Source organism: Propithecus coquereli, unplaced genomic scaffold (assembly GCF_000956105.1).
Source record: "Propithecus coquereli isolate 6110/MARCELLA unplaced genomic scaffold, Pcoq_1.0 Scaffold404, whole genome shotgun sequence".
Classification (NCBI taxonomy): Eukaryota; Metazoa; Chordata; class Mammalia; order Primates; family Indriidae; genus Propithecus; species Propithecus coquereli.
In genome coordinates, this window is record NW_012149775.1 from 679,910 (window position 1) to 691,445 (window position 11,536).

At 50.7% G+C, this 11,536-nt stretch overlaps 1 protein-coding gene across 1 annotated transcript in view; it reads left to right on the forward strand.

Moving 5' to 3' along the window:
- The window catches only part of PPP1R10 (protein phosphatase 1, regulatory subunit 10), a 17,777-nt gene extending 12,362 nt beyond the window's left edge, over positions 1–5,415 (forward strand). Inside the window, exons 11-20 of the mRNA XM_012652912.1 lie at positions 769–869; positions 1,111–1,258; positions 1,335–1,493; positions 1,588–1,834; positions 2,010–2,073; positions 2,191–2,385; positions 2,548–2,623; positions 2,876–2,989; positions 3,157–3,909; positions 4,190–5,415. Of these exons, the coding sequence (XP_012508366.1) occupies positions 769–869; positions 1,111–1,258; positions 1,335–1,493; positions 1,588–1,834; positions 2,010–2,073; positions 2,191–2,385; positions 2,548–2,623; positions 2,876–2,989; positions 3,157–3,909; positions 4,190–4,299 (1,967 nt within the window). The 3' untranslated portion in view covers positions 4,300–5,415. The remainder of the gene's footprint in view (positions 1–768; positions 870–1,110; positions 1,259–1,334; positions 1,494–1,587; positions 1,835–2,009; positions 2,074–2,190; positions 2,386–2,547; positions 2,624–2,875; positions 2,990–3,156; positions 3,910–4,189) is intronic.
- Positions 5,416–11,536: the final 6,121 nt, after the last annotated feature.

The following is an 11,536-nucleotide window of genomic DNA, read 5'->3' on the forward strand; positions in this document are numbered from 1 at the left end:
CTGTTGCCCTGGCTGAAGTGCTGTGGTGTCAGCCTAGCTCACAGCAACCTCAAACTCCTTAGCTCAAGCAATCCTTCTGCCTCAGCCTCCCAAGTAGCTGGGACTACAGGCATGCACCACCATGCCCGGCTAATTTTTCTGTATATTTTTAGTTGTCCAGCCAATTTCTTTCTATTTTTAATAGAGATGGGGTCTCGCTCAGACTGGTCTCGAACTGAGCTCAAACGATCCTCCCGCCTCAGCTTCCCAGAGTGCTAGGATTACAGGCGTGAGCCACCGCGCCCGGCCAGGGAACCTGCTTTGAATTGGGAGCAAACTCCTCATAAGAATAAATGTCTCGGGAAGGGGAAGGTTTTTTCCTTCCACTTTCCTTCGATTTCTTGCTATCCTTTACTTTTTGCACCTCTGAAAGTCCCCTTTCATGGGGTCACTTAGCAGTAATTTTAGAGATGCGTTAGGGAGATACGCCATTCTGTGACTGGTTGGGGCACCTGTCACAATGATCTGTTGTGTTCAGAGGGGCTCACTTCATCAGTTACCAGAGCTCTAATTCACATCCAAAGCCAAGGCTTGCCTGCCGAAAGACAGCTAAAATAACGACGAGAATTTCCCACGTGACCCTCCTGCACATGCTTCCTGGCCACCTTGAGCTTTATTGTGTCCTAAGTTCAGGCAAGGTCCCCATTGGCCCATTTTCTGCCTGGACTTTGTAGGAGTAGGATGAGGAGGGAAGTCTGATAATTCCATTTGATTCTCATTACTTTGTAGCTATGGAGGGCCTGGGCTTTCTGGATGCTCTCAATTCAGCCCCTGTTCCAGGCATCAAAATTAAGAAGAAGAAGAAAGTGCTCTCACCTACAGCTGCCAAGGTATGGGCCCTGAGAAATAGATTTCAGTGACAGGGTACAAAAGGTAAAGTAGAAGGAAGGACACAGTGTCTAGGAGTTGAGGAAGTTTTGTCTCGGATGTAGACCGGTCAGAGTGGGACTGTGTTAGAGATGGAGTCTTTCTTTATAGGAATCATTGGGGGATCTTGCCCAGGACCCTGGACTAATTGCCTTGCCCCTGGCTTTCATGTCAGTTCATTAACTTCCTTTTCTTTCATAATAGCCAAGCCCCTTTGAAGGGAAAACAAGCACAGAACCAAGCACAGCCAAACCTTCTTCCCCAGAACCGGCACCTCCTTCTGAGGCTATGGACACAGACCGCCCAGGGACCCCAGTGCCCCCTGTTGAAGTCCCAGAGCTCATGGATGCAGGTAATTTAGAAACTGGTTCGGTTTTGGGGGTTTTCTGAAAGGAAGGATCTGGGTCTGAAACCTCTTCTGCTTCCAGCCTCTTTGGAATCAGGGGCTCTGGATGCAAAGCCAGTGGAGAGTCCTGGAGATCCCAACCAACTGACCCGGAAGGGCAGGAAGAGGAAGACTGTGACGTGGCCCGAGGAGGGCAAACTGAGAGAGTATTTCTATTTTGAACTGGATGAAACTGAACGAGGTAAGAGGTCGTTTCCTATATGATAGGCATGTACAGGAGACTGTAAAAGGACTTGGTTGTGCTGACGTTTTCCCGTGCTTTCTGCTGCTGATAGTAAATGTGAATAAGATCAAGGACTTTGGTGAGGCGGCCAAGCGAGAGATACTGTCAGACCGGCATGCATTTGAGACAGCCCGGCGTCTGAGCCATGACAACATGGAGGAGAAGGTGCCCTGGGTGTGTCCCCGGCCCCTGGTTCTACCCTCACCCCTTGTCACCCCTGGAAGCAACAGCCAGGAGCGATATATCCAGGCTGAGCGGGAGAAAGGAATCCTTCAGGAGCTCTTCCTAAACAAGGAGAGGTGAGCAGAATGGGGTGCATGCCCTGGGATGTCTCAGAGTGCTTGTGCTCTTGAGAGGAACATGAGCTGGGGGAATTAAGAAAGGTTGGAGGTTAGAAAGAACTTCGAGGGCCTGAATAAATAATGTGCCTCTCATTCTTCTTCTCTTTTCCATCACCTGTGACGTCCCTGATAGTCCTCACGAGCCTGACCCAGAGCCCTATGAGCCCATACCCCCTAAGCTCATCCCGCTGGACGAGGTGAGTGAAACGTTACATGACGATGGAGGTGGTGATGCTCATCGATTTCAGTGCATCTTTCGCGTGAGAATGTCTCCATTCTTTTAGTTAGTCCTGACTTTTCTCCTGTTCCTTCAGGAGTGTTCCATGGATGAGACCCCATATGTTGAGACGCTGGAACCTGGGGGGTCAGGTGGCTCACCTGATGGGGCAGGAGGCTCCAAGTTACCTCCGGTTCTGGCCAATCTTATGGGAAGCATGGGTGCTGGGAAGAGCCCCCAGGGCCCTGGAGGAGGAGGCATTAACGTCCAGGAGATCCTTACCTCCATAATGGTATGAGCCCTCCTTGCCTCCTGTGTTCTTCCCTGGTTCTGTCTCCCGTTGTCTCTGCCCTGGTTCTCCACATCTCCCCACTTACCTCCTGATGTTTGGCTCTCCCTCTCTACAGTTGGTACCCTTGCTCTCTGTTGACTTCGCCCTCTTACATCCTTACAGGGTAGCCCAAACAGTCATCCCTCAGAGGAACTACTGAAACAACCAGACTATTCAGACAAGATCAAGCAGATGCTGGGTAATCTTCAGGGCCAGCCCCAGGGCCTGGGGGAGGAAGCCTACAGTGGAGTTGGGGGAAGCAGGGTTTCCCAGACACTGAAGAGCACAGGGCTGTTGCCACTGGGCAAGAAATGGGAGGGGAAGACTGGACAGAGAGAGCGGTGCTTTGCCAGGTTGGTCTGAGTGGGTCAATTGGGCACACCTGCGTGGAAAGTCATGCCATCCTCTCGAGTCCTCTTGCTGACTGTGTCATTCCTGTTGTCATTAACAGTGCCACATGGACTCCTAGGCCCTGGTCCAATAGCCAATGGTTTCCCACCAGGAGGCCCTGGGGGACCCAAGGCCATGCAGCACTTCCCTCCTGGACCTGGGGGACCTATGCCAGGTAAGCGGGTAGTGAGAGGTTGGAATGGGCTTGTCTGCTTCATTTCAGCCTGGTGAAAGTATAGGATCAACCAAAAGCTGGTAGTTTCGGCTGGGAGATGGCTGTTCCTGAGTGTAACAGGGAGCTGATACTGTCTCTCTCTCTCTCTCTCTCTCTTTCCCTAACAGGTCCTCATGGAGGCCCTAGCGGGCCTGTGGGTCCACGTCTCCTAGGTCCCCCACCACCTCCCCGTGGTGGTGATCCCTTCTGGGATGGCCCGGGTGACCCTATGCGGGGCGGCCCAATGCGGGGGGGTCCAGGACCTGGTCCTGGACCATACCATAGAGGCCGAGGTGGCCGAGGAGGAAATGAGCCCCTTCCACCTCCTCCATTTCGAGGGGCCAGAGGAGGTCGCTCTGGAGGAGGACCTTCAAATGGACGAGGGGGCCCTGGTGGCATGGTTGGAGGTGGTGGGCATCGTCACGAAGGCCCTGGTGGGGGCATGGGCAGTGGCAGCGGACATCGCCCCCATGAAGGCCCTGGTGGTAGCATGGGTGGCGGTGGAGGACATCGTCCCCATGAAGGCCCTGGCGGCGGCATGAGTGGCAGCAGTGGCCATCGTCCCCATGAAGGCCCTGGCAGTGGCATGGGTGGTGGCAGTGGCCATCGTCCCCATGAAGGCCCTGGCGGAGGAATGGGTGCTGGTGGGGGACATCGCCCCCATGAAGGCCCTGGTGGGAGCATGGGTGGAAGTGGTGGACATCGCCCCCATGAAGGCCCTGGACATGGGGGACCCCATGGGCACCGGCCTCATGATGTCCCGGGTCACCGAGGCCACGACCATCGAGGGCCACCTCCTCATGAGCACCGTGGCCATGATGGCCCTGGCCACGGGGGAGGGGGCCACCGAGGGCACGATGGAGGCCACAGCCATGGAGGAGGTGAGGATGCTTCTTGCTCCCCATGAGACTTTCGTGTCCCATACAAGATTTGGGGAAGTGGGGGAGAGTCACCACTGTGGATATGCCAGGCAGAACTTGAGGTCTCCCTGTCTCCTCGGTGTCCCAGTATGCATGGCAATTCGTGCCCTCTGCCCTTCCCCCAAAGCCCTGAGACACTGTCTCTCTGAAAGTTCTCAGGATGCAGTGGGTTGGGGTGGCGAGGGTGGCGTTGCCTTGGTTAGTCGTTGCTTGTCTAACCATTCTGCCATCGTTTCCACAGACATGTCAAACCGCCCCGTCTGCCGACATTTCATGATGAAGGGCAACTGCCGCTATGAAAACAACTGTGCCTTCTACCACCCGGGTGTCAACGGGCCCCCCCTGCCATAGGGACCCCCTGTGGACTGCAGCCTTGCTCCTTCCACCTTGTTATGGCTTCTGTGAGGCCCATTTTGCCCTTCCCCAGCTGATGAGGAGCCGGCCCCTCAGTTCCCACCTGCTTGGGTTCCTGGGGTTGTCTGATCACTGGTGCGCATTGATGTACATATTTTCCTCCAGTCTGGGGAGGAGAGAGACTGGACACATTCTGTACCCGGGACTGCTGAAGAGGAGACCCAGTTGGCTTCACTTTTTGAGGAGATTCACCCTATACTCCAAATCCCTTTCCAGTATTACCCTTACGCCTGAGAACCTAAAGCTGGTCATCCCGGAGAACCCCTCTGCTCCTGTCGTGGGTCCTGCACGTGCACACACAGCCCCGACACAGGCAGCTGCAGTTAGGAGATTATCCCAGCCACGGCCGTTACTCCACACAGGGTGGGGAGATGGCGAAGGGCACTGTATGTGCCCGTGCGCCGCGAGGGCTCAGTCAGGCTGGGACACACGTCATCTCTACTCCTCCCCTGCCACGGGCTCCGCATTCCGAGTCCTTTTTTAAGGAGGACTTTGCATCCTTCTGTGAACACCCAAGTCTGCAGCACGGGTCTGCTACAGTCGATGATGGCAAATTCGTGTTTGCATCCAGCGAAAGTTTGAGCTGGCGTAAGTGAGGCCTGCGGTGTCGGCCCACCCTTGCCAACTACAGCCACTCTGGAAACTTCATAAAATACTTCAGTGAGACCAGCTGCTCATCAACTTGTGCCCAGCACACTGGGCCTGACAGTCACACTACATGCACTGCCTTTGGGAGTTCGCTTGCTCCTTGCTCCCACATGGAACCTTATCAGTGTGAGGCTTCTAGAAACCTTGCTCTGTCAGCCACTTCCGAATCCCCACCAGGTGTCTTCCTGGTGGGTTCAACAAGATGATTTTGCCCCTTCCCAGTCCTCTCCTTCACCTGTCTTGGCATCAGTTGTTTTCTATGAAAACAGTGGATTGGTTGGGTTTTGTGCAGGGTCTTGGGTTATCGCCACAATGGATTTGAGGATGAGTATTTTCTTTTTCTTTTGGTTTTTGTATATTTTGTACATTAATAATAAACAGTGGAAAGAGAAGCAGCTTATTTAACCCCTGATGTGTTTAGGCTGTTTTTAAAAGAAAAAAAAAATCTGTTTTAGATACTTTAGTACAATCCTTTGTGGGGTCTTTTTTCATTTCCTATGGAGCTGACGCTTGTTCTGCTTTCAAGTCAGAATTGGTATTAAGTACTGGTGAAAGAATACTTTGGAAAGTACATGAAACACTAGGCTACAAAGATCCCAATGGATCAACGTTCTGGCAGCAGTGGGACCTTGGGAAGACAGAACTCTTCCCAGGGCGTGGGAGCCACAGACTTGGTGGGGGCGTATTAGTTCTAGCTGAACCTGCCGTCCCTGCGAAGCTATTTGGGGAAGGAATCTGAGTGGAGAGTGTGTGCAAGGATGATCCAACAGCAGTTTCTAGGGAAGGAGGAAACACAGGATGCTCACTGTTGATTTTAAGAGCAGTTTCAGTGGAGAAAGAGACAAGGGAAAGTGTAGACTGCTCTTCCCAAAAAAGTGGCTCTGCAGAGGCGAGGAAATTAGGCCTGCTACTGGGAAATGAAGGGTAAGATTAATTTTAGTTGTTAAGAATAGATAGTGAGGGCCTAGCCAAAAGAATAAAATTCTTGGGAAGGCAGGAGAACAGAACATAAAAGGATAAAATAGAGGAAGTTCTGCTATTTTTGAAACCAAAAATTAGGAGTATGTTATACTGTAGAGGTGTGGGGGGCAGAGACAGGAAGATGGGGATATTGGGATGTAGGTTGAGAACGGTTTTCAAATATTTTAGTGTTTCATCACAATCATGTAAAAAGCTTATTAGGGCCAGGCGCGGTGGCTCACGCCTGTAATCCTAGCACTCTGGGAGGCCGAGGCGGGAGGATTGCTGGAGCTCAGGAGTTGAAGACAAGTCTGAGCAAGAGTGAGACCCCATCTCTACTAAAAACAGAAAAATTAGCCGGGCATGGTTGCAGGCACCTGTAATCCTAGCTGCTCGGGAGGCTGAGGCAGGAGGATCACTTGAGCCAGGAGTTTGAAGTTGCTGTGAGCTAGGCTGACACCACAGCACTCTAGCCAACAAAGCGAGACTCAAAAATAAATAAATAAATAAATGCATAGATAGATAAAAAGCTTATTAGAAGGCAGATTGGGAATGGTGTCCAGCAAAGTTTCCGATTCAGTAGGTCTGGGATGGATCCCAGGATTTTGCATTCCTAACAAATGTCCAGGTGTTGCAGGTACTGCTGATCTGGAAAACAGAATACTGCCCTAGAACTGTGGTCCCTACCCCCTGGGCTGCACAGCAGGAGGTGAGCGGTGGGCTAGCCAGCAAAGCTGCATCTGTATTTGCAGTGCTCCCCGTCGCTGGAATCACTCCTGGGCTCCCGTTAGATCAGCGGGGGCATTAGGTTCTCACAGCGGCACAAACCCTACTGTAAACTGCGCCTGGCGTGCGAGGGTCTAGGTTGCGCGCTCCTTATGGTAATCGAATGCCGGGTGATCTGAGGTGGAGCTGAGGCGGTGACGCTAGCGCTGGGGAGCGGCTGCAAACACAGATTATCAGTAGCAGAGACGTTTGTGTAATTACTTCATTATATATTACGATGTAATAATAGAAATAAAGTGCACAATAAATGTAAGGCGCTTGAATCGTCCTGAAACCATCCGCCCTCCCCCAAGTCTGTGGAAAAATTGTCTGCCATGAAACCGGTCCCTGGTGCCAAAAAGGGTGGGGACCGCTGCCCTAGAACTGCGGTCCCCAACCCCCAGGCCAAGGACCACCAGGAACTGGGCCACAGGAGGCGAGCGGTGGGCGGGCGAGTGAGCGAGCGAAGCCCCTACCTGCACCCACAGCGCCCCCATGGCTCGCATCACGGCCCGAGCTCGCCCCCTTCTCCCCCCCACCCCGTCACATCAGCGGGGGCATCAGACCCCCGTGGGAGCCGGACCCCCACTGCGAACCGCGCAGTGAAGGTTCCAGGTTGCGCGCTCCTCGTGAGAATCTAATGCCTGATGATCCCACGTGGAGCCGGGGCGGCCACGGCCCGTCCGTGGGAAAACCGTCTTACACGACACAAGTTCTTGGTGTCAGAAAGGTTGGGGACCGCTGCCCTGGAACACAAGTGTCTTGGCTGTTATTTCCAGCATCGGCCACATGAGGGCAACTCTTCACATCTCACAGGCCTGGTTGCGTTTAATAAGTCGAGGGCCCGGCTCTGCCTTCCCTTGGCCCTGTCTTGCGGGGCAGGAGCGGGGCTGCGGTGTTCAGGTCGGCCTGTTGTTGCTCTGTGCCCTGGGAGACCTGAGAAGTCGACATCATCTAAGAACCAAGCTAAGAGGCGAAATACCAAAGAAATACACAGCTCAGGTGAAAAAAATGAACACATTACAACTCTGTTCTTTTCCTTCCGGTTCCAGCTACTGCCTGCTTCTCGCCCTCTCCCCTTGATCTCCTGCAGCAGGCCACACGAACTGCAAAGTGAGCTTACGGTTTTTTCTATATTTTAAAAATGAGTTCAACCATTTTCTTTCAAATTCTTCCTGAAAATCCAAAGGAAGCAGTTACTTTTTACTTACGTGTATTACACAAAGAAAAGATTTTCTTTTCTTTTTTGGGGGGCACAGGGGCAGACAGGCTGAGCACCTCATCCGTTTCACCACACCCACTGACCTGCTCCCACTGCTTCGCCAAGCCCTGCAGGCACCTTTCCCTCGTGTTTCGGTCTGTCCTTCCCTGCTGCTTCCGTTTTTCCTTCCAAAATACCCTGCGACGTTAGAGGCTCTCTTCCTGTCAACCCTTCCCCAGGCACGGGATCTGTCTCCAGTTCTGAACTGTCATCATTCTCTTTTTCTTGTTCCTGGTACTGGGCAGCAAACCTAGTGTTGCAAAATCACGAAATCCCACAATCTTGGTCCCGTACAAATTAACAATGGCATTGGCTCGACACTGAGTCTACATCCTTCCTTTCTTAGAAGAAGAAGATAATCTCCTTCTTTCCAAAGTAATATTGAACTGTCCTTCTGGCATCTCCTGTCTCCCTCCCTACCCACCATTTGCCCAGCAGCCAGAGCAGTTATGTACAAATGAAAACTAGATCAACCGATATTCCTGCTTCAACAGCACCAATGGCCTCCCATTGCCCCTAGAGTCACATCCCAACTTCCTATCAAGACATATTGTAAGGCCCCAAGTGTAATGGCCTCTGCTCAAACTCTTAAGCTCAAGTCACATTCCTTGACCATGTCCAGTTCTTTCCAGTGTCTGGGCCTTTGCACATTCTGGTCCCTGTCCTGAAAGCTCTTCTTTCCTACTCATCTGGGTGGTTCCTTCTCCAACTTCAGGCCTTGGCTTTATTTAATGTTAGTTCCTCTCAGAAGCCTTCCCTAATCACTCAAATTAAAAGGTGACCCTCCCCTTAGCACCACATCTGTACCTTTCAACACTCCCCAAAGGCACCACTGAGCTCCTATCTTTGCACTTTTTTTTTTTTTTAAAGGAGATGGTCTTGCTGTCACCCAGGCTAGAGTGCAGGGGCATCATCATAGCTCTCTACAACCTCAAACTCCTGGGCTCAAGTGATCCTCCCACCTCAGCCTCCCAAAGTGCTGGGATTACAGGCGTGAGCCACCGCGCCTCACCTATTTTTGCACTAACAAACTCCTAGGTGCTGCTCTTGCTGCTGCTCCGAAGCACTTTTGAGAACCAGTTCAAGTGTTTTGGTTGTTGCCTTCAGCCCTGGCCACACAAGGGGAACTTCTTATGCTCTTGGGGCATCTTTGAGTTCCCTATGGCCACAGGGCTCTTTCCTGGCTTCTAACTTTCTCACTGTAAGTTTCCCCTAACATGCCTCTTATGCATTCCCAGCACAGTCCTATTCTGGCTATCATGCCCCTGTAGGATGGATTCTTTGGCCACCTTGGCCACGTTTTACAGATTTGGGAGGAAAATCCAAAGACACTGGAGTCAAATAAACAAGGGCCATGACTGTCCCAGTTCTACCTCCCTGCAGGCGGCACCCTTGCGCAGGCCAGTGTTCTCTGGAGCTCCCTCATTAGGAAGGGGTGGAGAAGAATCACCACTTTTAAAAAACACTCCTGTGGTGCTCATTTTGTACCATGTTTGTGCATAACTTGCAGGCAATAAAGGTTCAGTTTTAAAAATTTCTGTCAGTGAAATCCCCATGTACTACCATGTAAATGTGTTATTTTTTTCCTTTTTTTGTTTCATTACTATGCTGCTTTTTGGAGAGGCCCATATTTAGATGGATTTTTTTTTTTTTTTTGAGACAGGGTTTTGCTCTGTCGCCCCTGGGTAGAGTGCCGTGGTGTCATCCTAGTTCACAGCAACCTCAAAACTCCTGGGCTCAAGCCATCCTCCTGTCTCACCCTTCCGAGTAGCTGGGACTACAGGCAAGCGCCACCACGCCCGGCTAATTTTTTCCATTTTTAGTAGTGCAGGGGCGGGGGGGAGGCGTGTGTCTCACTCTCGCTCAGGCTGGTCTTGAACTCCTCAGCTCAAGCGATCCTCCCGCCTGGGCCTCCCAGAGTGCTAGGATTACAGGCCTGAGCCACCATTACATAGCATGTATGTTGAAATAATGAAATTAGTGTCCATGGATGAAAGTTATTTTGGAGCATTTGAAGTACCTGTAGTAAAATTAATGATCAAAAACTTGAAATGCAAGTCTTGGTGTTCACTTTATAAATAACGTTCCTATATAGTCTATGTATTATCCCATGTAGACTAGTGAACTGAAAATTTAAAGTGTAAAGTGTGATATGAAATACATATAACAAAAGAATTTAAATCACTTTACAAATAATTACAAATCTAATCTCTTAATAACCCCACGAGGTAGGTACTTTTATCACCTTCATTCTACATGAGTGTACAGGTAGCAAGAGGCTAAGTGGCTTGTCCAAGGCCACACCATTTGTAGGCGGACTTGAAGCCTGGCTCCCCACTATCCTTTGATAGATCTACTTCACAGAATTGTGGAAATTACTTTGCATTTAATATACTTAGTCAGCTACTTGGCACAAAACTCTGATTATTTTTTCCTTCAAATTCCTCAAGAGGCGTGTCCCCCAGCTGTGCTTACACAACTGTCTCCACACCAAACATTCACCTAGTAAGAAACTTGTACTTGAGGCTCGGTATTATTTATTTACTTGGCCAGAAAATAATTTCCCCAAATTAGATGTTCAAAGCAAGTCTTAACCAAATAGCTCTTGGTATTTCCCCTGGAACTGGACTCGCCTCCTGATCATTCTCTTCTCCTCCCAACCCCCATGTTAGCTCCTTCCATCTGTCCTTTCCTTTCCATCTCCACCTCCCTTAGCTGGTGCAGGATTCAGTTACCTCATTCCCATACAAAAGTTATGGGCTCCAGCCCCATCACCACCTAATATCCCTACCACCCACTTACACTTTTATGTTCCAAACCTATCTCCCCAACCTCAATCTAAGAAAAATGGCCACACAGCCACATTCCCACATCAACTCCCGAATAACTTTTTCTTCCTTCCCAACCTTGGATCTGTTCTTTTCCTAGTTTTGAAAAATGGCTCCCTGTTCCCTGATTACTCAAATCATTATTTTCCAAGGTCCACCCTCAGATGGTCCTGCCAAACAACCAAGGCCTGGATCACCTTTCCCTCCTTTGAACATGTGGCCATTCGGAATCTAGAGTCCCACATGTCTGGTGATTAACCGTATCCCACTGTGCACTCGTGCTTTGTTTTTCAAGTCCTCTCTAGCTAGACTATTAATGAAGGCAGACCTTTTGTCTTTTCCCTTCCTGTATACCCCACAGTACCGTACGTGCCGGCTGGCTGATTTAGTAATTTCTGAGAGGATCGGTACCCTGGTCCCTGACCACAGGGCAGAGCACCTCCTCGTTCATGAGGTTACTTTGGACAGTGAGAGACCCAAGTGTGCAAGATGGAAGGTCAGAATCACTTTCTTGTTTCTTTGTCTGGAGGGTTGGGGGAAGGGAGGTAGGATCCTTACACAGCCAACACTGTCTAAGTTCAGTAAGACTGCAAATGAGATCCGTTTGTATTAGCGCAGAAGAGGAGATATCAAAAGCTGCTAGAAAACTGAATAAAGCAAATCAAGACCGAGAACAGTTCCAATTCCCATGAACCTCTACACAGTGACAGGG